The sequence below is a fragment of the Schistocerca americana genome, chromosome 2 (assembly GCF_021461395.2).
Source record: "Schistocerca americana isolate TAMUIC-IGC-003095 chromosome 2, iqSchAmer2.1, whole genome shotgun sequence".
In the NCBI taxonomy this organism is placed as follows: domain Eukaryota; kingdom Metazoa; phylum Arthropoda; class Insecta; order Orthoptera; family Acrididae; genus Schistocerca; species Schistocerca americana.
The window spans coordinates 303,446,611-303,469,146 of record NC_060120.1 but is presented as its reverse complement, the minus strand read 5'-3'; the positions used below and the strand labels follow the sequence as shown (position 1 = coordinate 303,469,146).

General features: G+C 39.9%; 1 protein-coding gene across 1 annotated transcript in view; it reads right to left on the bottom strand.

Annotated features, from left to right (window-relative positions):
- Window positions 1-649: 649 nt before the first annotated feature.
- LOC124596552 (protein archease-like) overlaps window positions 650-22,536 on the bottom strand; it is a 116,071-nt gene continuing 94,184 nt past the window's right edge. The window contains exon 4 of the mRNA XM_047135736.1: window positions 650-1,041. Within this exon, the coding sequence (XP_046991692.1) occupies window positions 862-1,041 (180 nt within the window). The 3' untranslated portion in view covers window positions 650-861. The remainder of the gene's footprint in view (window positions 1,042-22,536) is intronic.

Below are 22,536 nucleotides of genomic sequence, written 5' to 3'. Positions count from 1 at the left end.
CTTTTTACCTGCATTTTCTCATGGTATTTGGTTGTCCAGTTATTATGGTTAATTACTCTCAGATGTACCCGTATTTTCTGATCCCCTTTCTTACCTTAGTGTTTGTTAGCCAATCATATTCTCCTACTGCATCTGAGTATTTAATCCTTGAAAGCTGATTTTTCTCCTGGTATCCCCTACCCAGATTTGTGACAACAGATAAGTCATTTGTGCTGAAATGAAAATGGCCTTTCTTAGGCCAAGAGGAAATTTTATTGTATCTTGTTATATATTGGCTTTCAATAAACTAAATTTCCATTCAGCACCTTTTGACTCTTAAAGAATCATCCATAGCTCTGAAATCATGGTTGATGTTTTGTTCAGCTTTGAAACAGAGGACATTAAAAATGTATACATGGATAACTGTGTGACAACTCCATGTCTTTGCATGACAATATAAAAATAGATAATACAGAAAATTTCTAAAGTAGGAATAAAAGACTTGTTAGGTCATTTAATTATGCTGGAAAAAAGTGTGTGATGATAGGAATCTGACAAATGATTGTCACCATGGCAAATATTACCTTGTTTTCACACGTTCACAATGTGAAATTTAAAGAATTGTTAACAGCTTTCCAGACTGTCAGGATCATGTGGAATGTGGCACATATTTACATAAAGGCTTTTATTCACAGGGCATGTCTACAAGCAAGTGTAACTGACACATGTATGAAGAAACGATAATATTGAAATAGTATGTGGTACAAAACAAGAGCAGGTGACACAAACCACTGTAACATCACTATTCTGTACATAAGAATGGCTCATAAAATGAGCTATGTGCTTAAGTCTAAGTTTTGTACACTTTGATGCAATTTTTTTTTAAATATCAATAATTACAAACACTTCATGCTGTCCTTCATTATCATGAACCTGCATGTTTGAATAGGTTATTGCTTTCACTTCTGTGCCCTGTGGATGCTTCCCTAGTTGGAATTCTTCACCATATCCTCGAGCTTTAATGTGAAAATTTGCTCGATCAAATTCAAGGATTTTTACTTTCTAAAACAACAAAAGAAAGTCAAGAATAAATGTCTAAAACTGAGAAACTTCAATAAAAGGTGATCTATACAACAGTTCTTAAACAACATATGAGAACTACATTTTAGTTATAGCCTCTCTAACAAATGTGATCTCAGAGGAAAAGCATTTTATTTACTTAAAAACAGCAAATGTATTAAAAATACACTAAAGACAAAATATAGAATGACATTAAGAAATATATTAGAAACAAGCTCAAAAGTACAGGGCAAATAATAAAAATATGAACTGCAATTGTGGTTAAAGTACCAACTCTAGGAAAAGAATTAACACAGTCAGCCACCCCGAGAGAAAGGTCGGCTTTGTTGGTGCTCAAAGATTATTTTCACTTTATAAACTGATGCAGTGTTCATCTTCAACAAGTTAGTGTACAAGGGTGTGCTGAAAAGTGAAGCCTCTGAATTTTTTATTTGAAAAAACTTGCGGCTTTTTAAACAAAACAAACTTCATTAACATTCTACATATATATTCATGTCTACATATTTAATTTTCAACAATAGTCACCCTGACGTCGAACACAATTTCTCCCAATAAGAGACCGGCTTGTTCAACTGTCACTGTAGAATGTTTGACCTTTTTTTGACAGAGCCACAACTGAAGGTGTTCTTTCTGTTTTGAAAGAGATGAAAATCGGATGGGGGCCAAATTGGGACTTTAAAGAGGATGATCCATTAAAGTGAACTCAAGATGTCTGATTACTGCAGTACTTGGGTGCTGTCTGGCATTGTCATTCTGAAGGAGAGGGTACTCCATGTGTGGCACAAACTCTTAAAATCGAACTTGATTACAGCACATTGTTTCTCATGCACTGCCATAGTTACATGCTGCAATTCAGAGTCCTCTAAGTTTAAAGAGTTCTTGTGGAAGGGTTACCATAGATTTCACAACATAAGCAGAGTTAAAATAATAATAATAAACCATCCATGCATTTCAGACATTTATTTACATATATAAGTTTACTTCCTGTGTGACCATGTGTGCCAGATCACATTCAAATTTCTACTACTTGTCAACTTAATGTGTGTTTTGTAGGAACAATAGTATCCTCACTCATAACCAGTCGTCCCCAAATTACACTGTCTATTTATATGAAGAAGTTGTACTTTTGAAATTTTTCAGATGTTAATGAGTGTTGTGCATAATGCATTCCATAGTAAATTTGACCTTCTGTTGAAATAATATTCCCACTTTTTCACCTCACTGACCCAATTCTTTGAGTCAGCGTTTGAGGTATTATGATCACAATTACAAATTCAACCTCTGTGTTGCCATATTTTGTTTTGTGCACATTATAACAGTCTTACCATATACCGTTCTATAGTAGTAATTTTTATCAGTATTTATTGTACATTTACACTTTTCTCAGCATTGTTATACGAGTTTGTGAGTGAGCATTGCCTTGAAGAAGGAAAAAAAGTTTGAGAAAGATACGTGTAAATTTTATCCAGGTTTTTCATTCATTATTTCACCCAACCAATTTCTTGGGTGATGAAGCTTCAAATTTTACAAGAAACATGCAATACTTGTAGCAAAACAAATCCAAAACTTAAACAAATACTACTGAGTGTGATTTAAAGTTGATTGTTTAGTGTTCTGATGCACATTGCAGCAGCAATAATGCAGCCTCACTGTGGATGCTGTTCAAAAGCAGCTGGAAATTGCTCTGACTGCTCTCCAGCAATTGGAAATTTTTGTGAATGTGCGTGTTGGATGAGTTGCTGAGAGGAATGCAGTGGAGATACAAAAGGCACCTCTCAAGTCTTGTCCTCTACAATGGATACTGCTGTCTCTGCAGAAAGCACTTAATTTGTTGAGAAACCTGCTGTCCTGAGGAAGAAAGCACATAAGGGTAGGGCTCTCTTAACTATTATCAGTTCAAATATATCAAGATTCCAGTGAAAGATTACATTTTCACAGTCAAGTACCTGGATTTAAAGCAGCCTTTTAAGCTGTGGAGCTCATATGATAATAGTTACAGAAGCTGGCTAAAGTATAAAATTGACTGTAGTAAGAATTTTGGGGTAAATCTAAATTCATATAGAATGGACAGGCTAATGGGAAATGTAGGTGGTGCAGCAGACACGAAACTTACGTCAAACAAGATAGAAATTGAAGCTGCAAACAAGAGCCAATATCAAAGGTGAGCGTAAACTTGATTGGATCTTTAACAAAACAGACATAACCAAAAACTTCAGACAAAACTGCAGTTTGTTGTTATGAGTTAAACTGTCAACAATCTGCCCAGTAATTGGTATGGGAAATTAAAGAGTATTAATGTGGTGGACATGACACGATATCCTGCAATAAGTAACTAAATGCCTTCTCTGAAAACTAACAACATTTAGTTCAGAAACCCACTCATGTTGGAAATATATTAGACATAATGGCAACAAGTAGGACTGCCCTCTTCCAGGATATCCATACTGAAGGATTATAGTGACTGTGAGGTAGTTGTCAACAGTGACAACTACAGTACAAAAAGCAGCTAAATCAAGTGGGATGAATTACATATATCATAAATTCGATCAGGAAACAGTCATGTCATATAGCCAAGAACAATTTTACCAACATTTACCTCTAGACAGGAGATTGTAGTAGAACTCTGACTCAATTTTAAAGGATGATGCATGAATAGCTACGTATATAGAACACAATTATCGTGAAAGGAATTACCCATGGTATAGTCACCATGAAGAAAGTTCTAGAGAAATAGTGACTTCTGCACAGTAGGTGTAAAATACAGGATAGGGCTATAACTAGATATATGCTGAATAAAACAAATTTAGCTGTTAAGAGAGTAACGTGCGAAGCCTTGAATGACTACTGTATCCAAATCTTACTGCCAATTTCTTTACTAAGGAAAATGGAGAAGTAATGCCCTAATTCACAGTTCACACCACAGCAAACATGGGTGAAATGGACATTAATTGCCAGTGGCGTTGAGAAACAGCTAAAATTAAACTTGGCTCCAGTGACCTATGGGTCTCTGTCGCGTCCTGTATGGAATTTGTGGTTCAGCTAGCTTCCATTTTAATAAATACATAACAAACATCCCTCCAACAAGAAACTGTGTCAAATAGTTGGAAGGAAGTACACACACACACACACACACACACACACACACACACACGTGCATAGGAGTTATCCTTACTACACATTCTCTGCTCCCGTAATTATCCTAGCCTCAACCTGTGGTAACATACTGTCCCCACACCCTGCATCCCCTCTGTCCTATCATTTCCTCCCCATTCTCGTGTCCCACCCGCTCTCTGCCAAATCATCTGCTCATCTTTCCCCACTCGTCTCCTTCTTTGCTCCTTTTTTCTCCACCTTCCTGCCAAACAAAATTCTGACACTGTGCCTGTTGGCAGTCTAGTCCCTGCACACTCGACAAGACAGGGTTTGTTTCTCTCCCCACCTGTACACTACTATCCCTTCCCCTTCCCCACCCCCCTCCAGATTGCTGCTTGCATCCCATGAGATGTTTCATTCTGGCCCGAGATGTTGGAGTTGGCAGTGGTGTGTGCATGAGGTATGCTTGTGTGTGTGTGTGTGTGTGTGTGTGTGTGTGTGTGTGTGTGTGTGTAACTTGACGTGTCTTCTTAACAGTAGGTAGTAATCTGTCTTCTCTTACACTGTTGGTGTAGAATGTTATTATTGTTTGTTTTATTTAGAAAGCTTTAATGGTTATCACATAATTCATAGGCATTACTTTTCAGCAGCCTCTCATGTATTAATGATGTTGCAGACAACATTAATGTAATCTCATAAGATGCAATCACCTATGATAAAATGACCAGATGCCCTTTTTTGGAAAGGCCAGTACTGTTTTTCAACATTCATTCCTGGTGTCCTGAAAGATTTTGCCAGTATGCCACTTTGTCCCATTTTGTTAAAAAATGGCATTTATTTTTTATTCTCTTTGTTATACTACATAATACGAGGTGCGACAATAAAGCAATGAGACTTATTTTCTTTGCAGGATGTGGCAACCCTGCAGGCTTGCCTAGGCATAATATCTTTGACCTTGGTCTATAAGCTGCTGCTAGTCCAAGCGGCACATCGATGCAACTGCTCAGTCGTGAGTTGTGCTGTTAATAAGGTAACGTGTTTGTGTGCCTTGTCACGGAAATGGAACCACATAATATTGTGCAATGGTATGCCATTTCTTTTTGCGTTAAATTGGGTGAAAATGCGACTACTTACAGTAAGCTTCAGAGGGCTTTGTCATGAGGTCAAAGGGATCACCCAACCAAAAAAACTCGCATGTCAAAGTCAAAAGTGAAATGCATACTTATGTGCTTCTTCGATTCCAACAGAATTGTTCATAAAGAGTGAGTGCTTCCTGGACAAACAGTTAAGCAATATTACTACAAAGAGATTTTAGAAAGACTTCGTAAAAGAGTTCATGTCCATGTCAACATTGCTGATTATTGCATTCTGCATCACGATAATGCACCATCCCATACTGCTCTGTCAGTGAAACAATTTTTAACCTCAAAACAAATTTCAGTATTACCACAGCCACCTCATTCACCAGATATCGCTCCATGCAACTTTTTTCTATTTCCAAGAGTCAAAACAGCAGTCAAGGGACACCATTTTCAAACAACCCAAGATTTCCAAAAACCTGTGACAAGGGTGTTGGATGATATCACAGAAGATGAGTTCCAGAAATGTTACCATCAATGTCAGAAGTGCTGAAAAAAGTGTGTGCAATCAGAAGGGAGCTACTTTGAAGGAGACAACACTAAACTTGACTAAAACGGTAAGCAACAATTCCCCCCCCCCCCCCCCCCCCCCCCCACACACACACACACACACACACACACACACACACACACACGCGCGTCTCATTACTTTGTCACGCGTCATATTTGAACCTTTATGTCCATAATTACTAAGAATGAAAGTTGTGTCGATGGACAAAATTAGTTATGAAAAACAAATATAAATGACCACAATGCTGACAACGTTTTGTTTCCTGTGCTTCACTTTGGCAATTCAATTCTGATCTCTCAGTAACAGTTGGAGTGTGATGTGCATTGTTTCAGCAGTTCCATGACAGATTAAAGATGACAAAATGGCAGTATATGCTCACTGCTGCATTGCAAGAAAAGTAAATTTCTTAGCATGTGATATAGGACTTGCAATTCATAAGAGACCTTTGAATTAACTTGCAATAATTATGCATAAAAAAAAATCAACAAATACACCTTTTTTACTTATAATTTATAATGCAGTCAGATTCTGATGCTCATTGCACCATTTGTAACACTAAGTTATGCACACGTCATGGAGCAACATCCAAATTCAAGTAAACATAAAAAAAAAAACCAGAAATTGCTGTTGCGTCATCCAAAAGCATAATTTCATTTTTCTAGCCAAATTCAGCAACAGACTGAATTGCAGTTGGATGAGATTGAAGGAGCCTGTGCTCACCATATGGCTAAAGAAAATGATAGTTTTTGCTCAAATGACACTGCTTTGAACAGAAATTCTCTGAGTCACACAAAGACTGAAGCCATTGTTTAGAACATATCTACCCTCCTTGTGAAATGTTACAAAAAGAGTGACAAGAAGTCAGTTATCTGATAGTGTTAAATGCTTCCAATCATGGGGAGAGAGATTTTTTTTCCTGTTATGATTAGGTACTTTTTATCACTACATGGTGTCCACGACAGAATTTTTGATCCTGATGGACGTTCCGGCGAAACAGCAGATACTGTTACCAACTACCTGACTGATGCGCCTAAAAAAAAAAAAAAACACCACCTAAATAGCAAACTAATCATGCTCTGTGGTAATAATACCAATAGTTCTTCGTTGGAGCAGCACGTAACAGAACAAGAAATATTTTTCACAAACTTAAAACGGTATACAATTTGTAAAATGTTTGGGGTTTAATGCGCAGCAGATATAGCGCACAACACAATGAAGACTGCTGCAGATTGTATACCTATTGATGTACAAATGGTTATTGACAAAATTTACCGCCATTTTCACACAAACACCCCATAGAACAGGGCTGGCCACGTTGTGTACCATGTGAAGGCCAAGGTCGAGCCTGCAACTTGGCTTTAATAGGAAATACCCAGAACAGCATGACATTTCGTTTAGTATTGCGGTGCAGCATTTTGCAGTCGGCACAACTCTCAGACTTTGGCAGAATCGTGGTGTCAGCACTGTTTACACTTTGCTATTTGTTCATAGTATGAATGACGTTCACAGGTCTAGTGGCTGTTTGCACAAAAATGCAGTCTAGCAATCAATCACAATCCTTCAAAATAAATGCGAGTAACAGAAGAGAAGGATGAGAATTGAACGGGTACTGCTTATTTGCTATGAAGTGAGATAGTACCATGGGTAAGGAATTTAAACCTTTCAATGACAATTAAAAAGAAAGAAATTATAGAAGCACTTTGTGCTAAATTTGCAGGCATGGAGCACTTCAAGAAACTGGTGGTATGAATATTAAACATTTCTGAAGCCACTCCCATTATTCTACTTTCATTTGCAACAGTTTTCAATGGAAATGAAGTGTGTACATAAGACTCGCATTACAAGCAGTGTGCTGTTATTGAATTTTTGTGTGCAGTGTGTGGCAATGCTGCAATTGATAGGACTACAATTGGGCAATGGATAAAGAAAGTTACAACCTCAGGATATGCAGAAATAGAGGTCCGTGATCAGCCACGCTCGAGACGTCCTGGCACAACCACTGCTCCAGACATACTGAATTGCGCCGATGCCAACTGGCACATCATAACTCCACAATTGAGTCTACAATTTTCGGTCAGCATTGGAAGTGCATCTGCAATGATTGAGACTCTTGGATTTTCAAAGTGATGCTCACAGCGGACCGTAAGATTCAAAGAAAGGCCATTTCATCTGAATTGTTTGAGTGTTTTGAGACAGATGGAGGGGCCTTTCTGTCACGGATCGTTACGGGGTACCGAAGTTGGTACACCGCTTTGCGCCGGAAACAAAAAGGCAGTCCATGGAGTGGCATCATCCTCATTCACCACAAAAGAAGAAATTCAAGACAACCTCCCCGCTGCCAGAAAAGTCATGGTGACAGTCTTCTGGGATTGTGATTGCATCATTCTCATGGCTGTTATGTCAAAAGGGTCAACCATCAATTCCGAGGCCTACATGAAGACTCTCACGAACCGTTTCCGCCGTGTTCAACTGAACAAGAATCCAGCAGGAAATCTTGCTCCAACAAGATAATGCATGCCCACACACAATTCTGAGAACCTGGGAACACATCGCCAAATTGGGTTGGACATCACTGCCTCATCCACCCCACATTCCAGACCTGGCACCCTCGGTCTTCCATCTCTTTGGGCCACTTAAAGATTATCTATGAGGAACACACTTTGAAGATGACAAAGAGTGTCAGTCATGCAATGAAAACATGGCTACGCCTACAGGACAAGAGCTTATACCAGCAGGGAATATGTGCTCTTCCACAGCATTGGTGTATAGCCATACAACGTGATGAAGACTCTGTAGAAAAATAGTACATGGACAAGAGATGTTGATGTATATTGTCACCAAATTCTGACTCTTAACAATAAATATGTTCTGAGAAAAAAAGTGGGGTATTACTTTCCAAAGGACCGTTTTATTGAGTCAAGGAGGCACACCTGGAACGATTTTTTAACTTTGTTTTTCTTCATAAATACAACAATCGGGAGATCAGAGTGCAAGAACAAAAATTAGAACATCTGTAGTGGATAGCAGTCTTCATATTTTAAGTAGACTTGCCCACACTAAGACACTGCACGGTAACTTCCTCCTGATTTGATGGGGATGCATTTAAAAAGAAAATCGCTTTGTACAAGCAAAGGCAATCCAGTTTCCTAAGCTCACTGGCATTAAAGAAAGTGCAAGGTTTGATGAATTCATTGTGGCTTTGAAAGAATTACAACAGTTTTATAAAGGGTTTGGTGACAATGACAATCTTACATCTGTTTTCAAGACCATTTGCTGTTTCAATTGAAAGTACCCTTTGCATGTGCAGATGTAACTATCCTGGACGTCTACATTTTACAAGTCACCATAATGAGGTTGCAAAACTGCTACAATATTTCAATCAACATTTGTGTTAAAGGCCATTTTTTGATTATGGAGCTAAATAAGTCATCATTAGATGGCAACTTGAGTGCAAACCTCTGAAAGTGTCTGCGCCTGTACCAGATAAAAATTATACATCTTCAGCATGCAAAAAAATAATTAATTAATATTGAAAACTTGTTTTGTTTGTGATCTACATTGTTCGCCCCCCCCCCCCCCCCTTGCGCTCAGACAGCGCGGCTTGGTGGTGAGGGAAATGTAAAGTGAAACTGAGTGCTTTGGCACTCAGGCCCGGGCTTAAATCCTGACCACCCCTCGTACAGAATCACTGAAGGAGTTCTGCAGATTTGCTGAGACTGAATACAGAAAGTTATTAGGTTACAGTAACACTAAAGCCCACGTCACCTAGGACGGCAGCACTTCCGCACATAGTCGGAGCGAAAAGGAAGTGGATAGGGGGGGGGGGGGATGATGAGAACTGCGCATGCGCGGCAGCAGAGTGCGGGCAAACTTAGTCCACATTGCCGAACAACATTTTTGTAGATAACAGTCAGGCTAATTTGCCTACGGCACATTGTTTTATATGTTCAAATCTATGAGGGAAATAATACATATTAAAGCCAATTTTGATCAATCGTCATGAGAGAAATGTTAATTCACGGCCACAGCTCCACAGATTTACTCTGTGTGATGTCTGGAGGTGGGAACAGCTGACATGCTTTGTGAAGATGTGAAGTACAATTCTTCTGAAAGCGACATTGAAAATGCTTGCAATAATTACCATTTATTGCAATTTGAACTGCACTATAAGTAAACATTTAATACACAACAAAATGAACTTCAAGCACAAACCAAAATCATATCTGCTTAACAACTACTTCTGCTCAATAGAATTTTTAAAAATGTGTAAGGTGTGTGCATGCATGTGTATGTGTTTGACGATAGTTAAGCGTAATCACTGCGTGTAAAAAAAGAATTACTGGTAGGAAAGACTACCGTAAAAATGGTCAGTAAATTGTCATATTTTTTGCTGTTAACGGGCGTTACTAGTGTAAACTAACACGTTCAATATTACAGTGAGAGACCGCAATATAATCCATTGAACAAGCGAACAACCATCATCTGCAAATAACTCCAGGGAATCTGATTGATAACATCATAAACAAACATTATTGCGACAAGTAACAGTTACTGTCATTTTAGGGCCTTATCCAGTTTGTGCCTTGAAAATGACAGAGGTTTGCAACATGGTGGCAGAAGCTCAACTACTCCCTGGACAATGTGTTTAACATTATAGTCTGCATAATTAAAAGGATACAAAGTCATAATCAAAATGGTTAGGAAGTTCTCATTATTATGTATGGAACTGATATGCTGACAAACATTTTTTTAAACCGCGAGTCTTTAAAATTAAGAAATATTATTACTTTGTTCCAAAGTCTACATCATAATACCATCGTCACTTCTATTTGAGTCTGTTTCCGAAAAATCTGATTTTAAATTTATGATGACAGAGGTTCAAGGCTTATACCCATCATCACTTCCCTGTCAAAGTATTCTTTCTGAAGCTTCTCAGCTTGCCACACACAGTGCCCATGCTACAGGTGGGACTTTGTCTGTTGCGTCACTGTCTATTGCCTCACGCACAAGCGATTCACTGTATGTTATCTTTAATGTTGTGGTTTTTTTTTGTTTTTTTTTTTTTTTTCTTCCCACGTAGACTTAAAACCCTTAGCCCAAATTAATTCCATGGGGCTACAATGACAGTGACATGTGGGTAAATGCAAAACTGTGTGATCCCGTTCACATACAAGGAAGTCAAGTTTGTACATTCTGTCATCTGACTTGTACAGTATAAATTAACGAGCTGCAGGAGATTGGCACAAGTCTGGTTCATAGGGTGCTCAATTTTTTTTTTTTTTTTTTAAGCTGGGGAAAAATATCTGCTTTTCTGGTGTTTGTAATTGATGGTTTCTCTATAACAAGTAAATTATAACTGGCATTGACAGACTCAGAAGCAAGATATGGCAAGAATTGTGAAAATCACGTCACGAAACTGACAGCATTCATTGCCGAACGGTAATCACTGCTGTTTTTCTTGCACTTAAATACAAGTTTACTCTCAGAAATAAAACTAGATGAAGAGTCAGCATGCAGAATAATTATCTGAGAACCTATCCCTTTAAAACTGCCAGTACCATCACTCATTTTCCAGCAGATTATCTTGGACGGATTCTAATTGACCCATGTTTCATCAAGGTAATACACTGTTGACCTATCTCCTCCTCTTGTATCATGGATCTTTATATGGGATATTGTTCATGCTGTACCTAGGTCACTTCTTTGAACTAAAAACCCTCTTCTCAACATATCTGGAACCAATGTCTTTAAAACCCTTTACCTCGACCAAGCGGTCAACATTGAGGCCTGCACAACTGTAACACATTTTTGTTATGTTGGGCATTCATCAATCACATGAAGCACTTTGTGTTACAGGTTCCTTGCGATTTCGATGCTTAGCAGGTGACATGAAACCAACTCTTTCTACAGTTCCTACAGCTCTGACTTCACTCTAAAGTTCTCTTGCATGGTTCTGGAGTCTGTCCTTGTGTTTTTTCAATGTCAACAGTAGTAGACCTGCTTTTAAATTCACATTTGAAAAAGTTATGATGGCAGTAAATAATCCACTTTGCTTACTTGTGAAGCACTTCACCATCACCTGTCATTTTTTTTGTTTTTCATCGTACTTAAACATTTACAAGATACACATTCACACAGCTATACTGCTGCAAGAAAAAAAATTGAAACAAAAATATTAGTAGTTGACTGAATCATTAAACTGTCGCGAAGTGCGGCAACAGTGCAGCATGTAGGAGTGACATTCTTGCTCTCTAGCTGTAACTATCTGCGAGCCGCTTGGAAAGAGAATGAATATCATTGGCCGCCAGTGGCTAGTGGACGGGGATGCGCAGAATGGCTGAAAATTGGACCGCCTTCTTACATGATGCGAACAATAGATGACTGAAGAGTTCTTGCACTTTTAGAAGGACTGAAGTCCTATTTTCTTAGAGAAAAATGTACAGTAATGATAATACAGGTATCCTTTTTTGAAAACCCATTTTTTTTTTCCATAACCAAGCCACAACTTCTCACCAGCCAGTTCTCCAGGTAGAAGGTGAGCATAAAAGAAATGTAGAAGTAGCTATGGCTCTTTCCAAGCTGAACAGAGAAAAAGGAGAACAATTTTATCTCACATTTTTATTGATCTTGCGTAACAATGTTCTAAAATGAGCTTACGTTGAAATATGTATGCCAAGGATTAGAAATGCATCTGCTGAATCAACAAATATCAATGATAGTACCATTTTCAGCGAAGTTGTTTGTGTTAAGCAAATTGCTACTGCATACAAGGTTGGTCAGTGGAATAATGAGGGAATGTTTCAGTATCTCTCTTCTCAAAAGTTATTCAGCAGCTTTTCTAAGGTAGTAGAATTTGGATTATCACTGCCAGCTTACTAATGCACCCCTAGTGTGTGTGTTTTTGCAAGCATGAGCAAAATATGAACATAAAAAAATTCAATAGAAAGCATTGTCACTTACCACAACCAATTTTAAATACAGTTGCCTTGAATTTTTCAATAACTCTGGGCAGAATGAGAAACTTCCGAAGAAAATTTATTCTTCAGAAAAGTATGTCCAATAAAGAACATTTTTTTATAAGTGATATAAATGCCATAACAATTGTCATATTATATTTATAGTAATGTAATACACAATATTATTTCGTATACTGTAATAATGTTGCCTTTGTCCTAATGAATATGTTAAGTACTCACTCTAATAATCATTTTGTTTATTAATGATAAATACATTAATAAGGTTATATTTTTTCTAATTGCATTAATTTCATTACTTAAGGTTAACACTAATTTTAAAATAAGATCAGTTGAGAAGTGTTTGTTTTCTGCTTCAGAAAATATGGTCACATTATCTATAATGAAATACTGGGTGATACAAGCAGCACGTACATTTACATACATCTTGCAGGCATTTCTAAGTAGTGCAAAGACTGGCAACTGGCTTTCAGTGTTCAGAAATTTAAAATTCTGCACTTCACTGAATGAAAAAAACTTGGTACCCTACAACTACAACAGCAAATTGGAATCAGTCAACTCTTATAGATACGTGAGTAACAGATTTGTACAGATATAAAGTGGAATGACCAGAAAGGTATGGTTGTTGGTCAGGCAGGTGCTAAAACTTCAGTTCAATGACGATAATGTGAAAATTCTGTCGATCCATAAGAGAGATTGCTTACAAATCACTTGTTCATCCCTGCCTAAAATAATGCTCAAGTGTGTCAGATCCATACCAAATAGGTCCAACAGGAGATATTGAACATATACAAAGAAGGGCAGCATGAATGGTCACAGAAACTGTCAATACTGAAAAGTAGTTGATATGAAGGATGAGATAAAGGGCTGATGGTATTGTTTGAAATTGTTTCTTGATGGTTCCATCTGTTACTTGGTACAGCAAGGATACTTTTTCTTCAAACTCAATTTTAGGGTCTGCTTATAAACAGAGCAACAAAACAATCAGTATAAAGTTAACTGAATGGAAAATTAATGACAATTTGGCAGCACAAAAAGATTAAAAACCATGTTTTGAAATTTTGGATTTGTTGTTACATTTCCTTTTTTGTACGCTGTTTTTTAACATACATTCAATATTGAGATTATCCATGAGTTCCGAAGATCAGCTGAACGACAAAGGAGAAAGGATAAAATGTGGCCACATGCACCTCTTGGTTTCAAATAATGACTTTTTAAAAACCCTACACTCCTCTTCTGCAGGCAAACAATGATATAACTCAAGCTGCACTTTCTATTATTTAGCATTGCTTCCTATGCCTTCACACACTTACTTTCTTCCACTGTCATTGTCAAATGAATGTTTCAGTGAAGCAACAACTGTGTGGAGGCTCCCTGACACTGTCTAGAGTTAAGAACACTGCCTTATAAAGTGCCATTATGTTTTTTGTGAAACTGTGGTATAGCATTACTTGTAAATAAAAGTTTGTGTATTTAAAAATGCTCATCATCAATTTCATCAATACGTGAAATTAACACAACTCTCAAAATACATAACTTTAGAGCTGCTGAAATATGGAAATGAAACTTAACAGGGCCTCTTCATGCCAGGAATCACTTCTGTGACATTATTACATGAATATGAATAGTCTGATGGAGAAAAAAATTGTGACCAAAAGGAAATCTTATTAAACAAGTTTGGGAAGTGTGTAAGTAGCATGGCTTTTTCCTTTGAGAAGTCCAAAATCAACATGTCAGGATTTGCCCAAGTTAAAATGTAAATGTAACTGCTTTCTAACATTATCATTTACTTTGATGTCTACAATATGTAATATCAACTAAAAATACTTACCTTGAGGCAAAATAAAAAAAATTAATACATTCTTTTGCAACACCCCCTTGTTAAGTTTCTCTTAAGGGGAGATGGACCGCCCTATCCCGGTTATGTGAAATTTAACGACTTGGCTTCCCTGTATTTCAGGAACCATTTTACCCATTGACATGAAACTTTCACATGACATTAAACTGTGTGTTCTGAGTCTACTGGAGTACAATAATTGCATTTCAGACACTACTTCAGAAATACAACTTTTTAATTAAATAGTTAAAATTATTTAGGATAACATACAAAAAAGTACACACAATTTTAATTATACATAACATTATGTTCTCTCAGGATATGTACGTTATTACTCCCTAAAAATTTGAATACACGAAGTGGTTTCTGAGATTTAGGGGAAAATGCAACAGAAAACGTAAATTTTCAAGAACGACTTCTAAAGTTTCAAAAGACTTTAACTCTCTTAATATATGCCTATTTTGTTTTAATTTTTAGTCACTCAGAAGCTCCCTGCACCATACTGCATATCAACCTCTTGATCTTTTTCCATGTTTTTTCTTCTTTTTGGACAACTGTGCTGCATGCCCTGCTTTATCAATGCAAACCCTGACCATCTGTTCAAGTTCTCTGATGCAGTTTGCTCCAGGATTAATTCCCATATGCTGCAGCACTTTCACCCTACCAATGTCCCCCTTTAATGTCTTCATTCCAACAAAAACATTTTTTGGTAAGCAAATCCATATACAATTATTGAACGACTCATTGGGATTTTTAGTCTGACCATGCAGACACTTCTTCAGTACTTCAGGATTTGCCAAGTCTCTGTAAATAGGTTTTATAATATCTATAACTGCTGGGATGGAATGTTTATGGCTGTATGAACTGTAAGTACTGGACATAGCGGTAATTGCACCATGAATCAGGTCCAGGAGTGCAAAGGTGGTGTACTGGATTTTCATCAGTTGACAGTCTGTGGAAGAAGGTAGCCCATACTGTCTACTTCATTTTCAATAAATCCTCAGTAGTATTTCTAATGTCCATTCCATAATACTGCTGTACTTGATCAATCATTTTGTCTGTCAGCCTGCCTCTTATGGTTTTACCATCAGGAAGTTTCTTGTCTCTCAAACTTTGTTTCAACTTCCTCAACCTGGTGCCCATCCTTTTCTGGACATGACCAACACAATCCAGTTTTGTGATAATCTTCTCACCATAAGGCTGAGTGGCTACTACAATGTTAGTTGAGTCTCCATTACCTAAGAACTTAGTGTAACACACACACCCCCTTTGTTCACAGATCGACTAAAAAATTCAACAGCTGCAGAGGCCTCCATACCACCACTTGTTCCTTCATTATTTCTGTCACAGATATGCCCTCCCTTTATTCAATGATTTACACTTATAACAATGTTTGGTTAAAATCTGGAAATTATTACCCTTCCAGTATCCACACTGGTGTGTGTGTGTGTGTGTGTGTGTGTGTGTGTGTGTGTTGGGGCTTATGGACGCTCAACATCGAGGTCATCAGCGCCCTGACACACATTAAAAGGAACGAATGTGGGCAGACCTAATAAAACTGAAGCACACACTCAAAGAAAGCAGGAAAAGAAGGATAACGCTACATAAGAAAGTAAAACCTAAGGAAAGGCAAAACATAGCAACAAGAATGCCACAGGAAATCGTCATTGGCTGGCCACTCACATAAAATATGGGCGAGCTTGTCACACAGTGAGCAAATTAAAATCCTCTCCCTAAAATCTTTGTAAAAACATTTGACATGGCACAGAACTTTAAAACTTTAACCACATTCGTCCAAGTGTTGCCTAAAAGAGATGGCAGGTCCGCTGGCAAGTCAGCTGCGACCCACTGGTCAGAAAATAAAACACAATCCAATAAAACATGGCGCACAGTGACCTGAACGCCACAAGCACCACAAATTGGAGGGTCCTCCCGCCGGAACAGGAAGCCATGCGTCATAGGGCTGTGGCCTATTCGAAGCCGAGTGAGGAGAATCTCGTCCCGTCGATGGGGCTGAAAGGAAGTACACCACACACGCGTTGTGGGCTTGACTATACAGAGCGTATTGTCAGTCACTTCCAGCCACTCATCCTCCCACCAACGCATGACTCGGGAGCTCAACAGCGAGGTGAGTGCGTGCAGGGGGATAGCACACTGAGAGACTTGTGGGGCGAGACACGCCTCCTTGGCTGCGAGATCTGCCCTTTCATTCCCAGCAATGCCGACATACCACAGAACCCAGCAGAAAGCTACAACCTTCCCCAGTCGCTGTAGTCGGAGGAGGGCATCCTGGATGGTCTGGACTATTTTATCTGCCGGATACAAATGGTGCAATGAGTGAAGGGCACTGAGTGAATCGGAACAGACAAGAAATTTAGGAGAGAAAGAATGTCTCATCTGCTCCAGTGCCCGCAAGATCGCAGACAATTCTGCATCAAAGACAGTAAAAGTCTGAGGCAGTCGGACCTTGAGGACACGATCAGGAAAAACAACTGAGCAACCAACGGAATCCCCTTGTTTCGACCCATCCGTAAAAACAGCTACATAGTCGTGGTGCTCAGATAAAATGGCAGAAAATGCTGCATTAAAAACGGTGGCAGGAGTGCAATCTCTCTTGTACTGCAATAAATCTAAAATCACTCCGGGCCTCTTCAGTAACCAGGGTGGCAGGTGGTTAAAATCCTGGATTTGGGGTTGTACAGACTTCACACCAAGCGACTCTAGCACACGTTGCAAACGGATCCCAAACGGCAACGTAGCCTGGGGGCGGCGGGAAAAAAGGCGGTCCAGAGGTGGATGGGCAACAAGATGGTGAGCAGGCGTGCTGGGAGCTGCAAGAAAGTGACAAGCCGGGCGCACCAGCAGGAGCTGCTGCCGGATGGTAAGTGGCGGTTCGCCAGCCTCAGCACAGAGGCTGGGTATGGGACTGGTCCAATAAGCACCCGTGGCCAGTCGAATCCCAGCACTGTGAACAGCGTCAAGCATCTGCAAATAAGACGGCCTTGCTGACCCATATACTGTGCACCCATAGTCCAGCCGTGAACGCACAAAAGCTCAATAAAACTGAAGGAGACGCGCCCTGTCCGCTCCCCAAGACCTGTGGCTGAGGCACTTGAGGATGTTCAGTGCCTTCAGGGTTCTGGCTTTCAAGTCACGTAGGTGTGGCAGCCATGTCAAACTGGAGTGTCTCTCTAAAATGTGGGACAGTATCCCCCATATGCAAGGCAGGCAAAGTAAAATGACGACGAGAACGATTAAAATGAACACAAACACACTTATCAGCAGAAAACCGAAAACCCGTCTTTGCAGCCCACTCCACACTGGTCACTGTAGCAACAGAATTCTTAGAACTGTAGCCACGCTTCTGCCATGTGCCATCAAAAGCTGCTGGTATGTCAGTCATACTATCTTTTACTTCAACGGCTTCGTTTCCAGCACCCTTCATTGACTCACATTCAACAGATGCCATAGCAGCTCCAATAAATCCTGCATACTTGTCCATTTTACAACATGGTCATGCATATTCACCACAGCACACATTGCTTCTGCTGCACTGTGTCCTTTGCCAATAGATCTCAATCCATAAAACCACCTAACATTTACTTCAAAATAATTATCTTCACACTTACCAGAATTCCAAAATGAATGAGGATATTTACAACTGGCACAAGTCATGATAACTTTCCTGGTTCCATTTGATACCTCACTGTCTTCATGCAAACTAACTGGCCCCCCACATATTTTACAACACACACATTCACCTAACACCCTTGTTAGGATGTGTAAATTTATCAGACTATATCCTAACCTAACATTTCCTATGTTGAACTAATGGAGTTGCTGGTAACGGCTCTTGTGGAAAAAACAAATCCTTAAATTCCCACAATTCTACTATATGGTCTTTTTCTCTCCTCCTTTCAAATGCTTAACTTTGTTACACAATGCAGTTCTATTAGCAGTTAGGGGTTGATCGCTACGCCTACCTATCGAACAGCAGTCTTCGTCATCTGGTATATCCAAATTCGCTACTAAAACTAGAACTCCCTTTTCTCAAATCCGCATCTACGCCGCTAAAATTACCCACGTTCACAGGACTGCTCACCCGTCATTTCCCTCTTGTATGCGTACATTACTACATTTCACAAAACAACCTCATGGATCCAAAAATTCATTATCTTCAAATGGTTCAATAACACATACCGTACCCAAAGTGACTTCCCCGTGCCACCGGACATATACTCATGTGAATTAAGCCTTAATGCTAATGTACACGGTTCAATTGGTTTATTCATTACATAGAACGCCCCTCACGACAGCTCTGCATTCACAACAGTTTCCCGTGGAAATAACATTCCACAGTTTGATGTCCAAGGTCAATTTTGCTATGATTTTGATGCAACAAATCTACTCCTAGGATCGTGTTGTAGCCCTTGCTTACCCATGGTACTACCTCCATGCATGCATCAAATCGGACTTTCTCTATACGAAAGTCAACTGTCACCGACTCCAAAGGCGTGACCTCCTTATTCCCCACCCCACGCAATCTATAACATGGTGGATTTAACTTCCTTCGTCCCATTATATTCCTAGTAGCCCCTGAGACTTGCACCCCTTTGTCCAACAAAATCTTGAACATTTTAATTCCTATGGATCCTACCACTGAACATCCCACTTCTGTCTACGTATTTGTACCATTGAAATTAAACAGGAGCCCCCTTAGGTGGGTCTTGGGCCCCCTCTGCCGTTTAACGATTGTCCACCTCTATTAACTCCACTTCTCCATCATCCATGCTGCTGATTTCCACCCCTTCCTCTATTCCTTGGTGACTGGGTACACTGCCACTGCATATGTCCCGTACGACCACACTTATAACATTTTATACCCGTTGTGAACACTGTTTGTCTATCACATACCCCCATTGCCACATCTATTTCCTCACATTGGATTGCCAGATGAATGGCCTAATACAAATCTTTCGGAGTCCCTTCACGCACTTTCTGCAACATATGCGCCAGTAACTACCTTAAAAATACATCAAAAGCCCTTTGCTCGGCCTCCTGCAACAGAAAACCATTCACTTCATCACTCTGACCCAACTCTTTAAGTATACTTGTTAATTTCTCTTATCCTGTCCGCAAATTTCTCTACCATCTCCCCCTGCCTCTTCGTCATTGTACTCAACCTCTCCCTGAAGTACCGAGCGCTATACTGTTTCTTGCACCTCTGTAAAAGCCCCTCCTTCAACTGCTTAAACTGTCCTGCCTTCCTTAAGGCCTGAGAACACCTTGCATATGTTTTTGCTTCACCCGATAATCTAATCTTGGCTACGTGTAGCAACACCGTCAGGTGGCTTGTGGAGTATGGATGTAGATGTAGAACTGTACATCAGACCAACCATTCATCACAGCTTAAGTTTCCAAGTCCTCCACAAATGAACACACATCCTCATATGCCTTGCCAGAAAATGGAATAATCAAACTCGTGGCAGGTAGATCAATCTCCTGCTGCGGCGCCCTAGGCAAAAACGACTGATCTGATGCGGTTTCCCGTGCACTCCTAGATGCTAATTCACTTCTCAACTCCGTACTGTCCGCTGTCGATTGTGCTACTTTTCCAACAATATCTGTACCGCTTCTGGTTCCGACACACTTCACGTCCCTGACTCTACCATTGTGTTGCTTTAGTTTACCATTGTGTTGCTTTAGTTTCCAGTTAGTCCTGAAACGAAGCATTTAAGTACGAGAATAACCTGACTTCCTGCAGCTCCGTATCATCATACACCAATACAAAAGTAATCAAATGCCATGAAAAACAGCATCTTACTGCCCCAAACACACTAACACTTACTCTGACAACACAAACAAAGAAAACGTCCAATACTCACCTTCTTTTGTGACTGTAATGCATGCAGTGAGCTCAAACGTCATATTGTACAGACGGATGCCCGCTATTCTGACACCAAATGTAGAGGAATGTTGGGCGTGGACGGAAACTGTCAGGATGCGCCATATTAAAACTCATCCACGTTTCCCAAGTGATTTATTATTTCCAGCTACAGTGCCCCCATTCCTCTCGGTCTGTCACCGGGTCCCGCAATGCTGAGGACACCACTTTGCTGTCTGCGAAACGGATTTGTGTAGAATGGCTGCCTCAGCTACCCGTGCAACGTCCTGTGGTGTGTTGGCCTTTTACAGCCGCAGACTTGTGACGACGTCAGGCTGCGGCGGCAGTCGACTCTGCGATCTGCGTCCCTGTTGCCTCAACACCACTCGCAGGGCGGGCTGCTGCGTGTTTCTTCAGACATGGTTAGGATCGCAGCAACAAGCACCTACGATCCGAGAGCCAAATCTGTGGCCCTCGCCTCAGCATGCATCCAGCATGTGTTGGGAGCCAACAAGACTGCCCACAGTGTGAGCCATGGCGTGGTCCACCACTGGCTGGCTGCAGAACCCACGTTGGCCTCAGAGGGTCGAACCAGCGACCCACCTTGGAGTGGAATGCTGGTACCCCAGCTGCTGCTGCATGTAGCTGGTGGTGTGACATGGCCCTGCTGTCCAGGAGAGCTATCACACTTGAATCCCCCGTTGGAAAATCAGCACCTATTTATACGCGGCTGTACGCCTCTGTTTTGCTAACACGCCGCTCCAAGTCATGTACTCTTAACACCTAGGTCGGGCAAGTGGGCCCCTTCTGTCTGTAACTTGCACCATGCAAAGTGCTGCGTTTACTCTTTTCAGCGGTTCGATGGCCCTGTGGCCTCAATTCTACTTCGTAACCGCTGGTCAGTGTAACTTATTGCCAACAGGCCCGCGCCATACTCTAACTTGTGTGCTCAGAAATATTGCACCGAATCTAACTTTCCTATCTTAAACAGTGGTGCCGCTAAACCAGTGAAAGCATCAGCCTGCATGTGTGGAATGTTCTGGAATACTTCTAAGGAAAGCTGGAACTGCAAGTCAGTGTCAAGTGCACTACCTCTTCGCATTTCACACTTACATACATTTCCCGACACGTTAACAGAACAAACCATACTAAAAATGACATTCTTTGGACTTTTGGAATATACATGTATAAATACAAAAACCACTCAATATAGCATGTCTACTTGGTTACCTCATATTCTCTTCTGTTCACTCCAGTGTAAATGCCTATTCGCAAGTACAAGTATGGATGGTACACACTGGCAAATCCTTGCATACTGTACACACAAATGAACATTCACTCTATTGGTTTGTGATCACTTCGGTGTAAAGGGGACTTCATATGTAAGATTACTGTACTACAACACTGCAACATTCCTTCTGCCACATCTAGTTGCCACAGTAATACTGCCAAGTACTCATCATTTATATTTCATGAAACAATGACCAACAAATGTTTGATATGGATGACTCCACACTGTGCTCAGCTAAAGTTCGTAGTAATTCACAAATTGAATACATTATCAGCCTATGTAAGTAATGATGAATAAAACAAACATTTCTTATTTAAATAAGTGTCAAATACGGTGAACCAGTCTTGTTTAAACTGCTCTCCACTGCTCTGTAAACATTAGAGTCAAAAGCTGTATCAGAGTGTGCTCTTCAGTCTGGAAATCATGAAGTGGAGTTTTCCAAAATCAAAATTTTTTCTACAGTGAAGACTTATTCTCAATAGCTAAATATCAATACAGAGGAGAACCATCAAAATATACAAACATGAGAATAAATTTATCAGAGAAGAAGAAGCAACGAAACTTAGTGATACTGGCAGAACTGCTCTACAGAATCAATATATGTGTTTTATCTGTGACAGATGACAGTCTATAACTAAGTTTTATTTCTAACAAGGATTATCTCTGACAATCACATGCAAACTTCGACTACAACCCTCATCCACAGTATTTATGCCCTCTCCAACATCTGACCCCTCAATTAACAAGA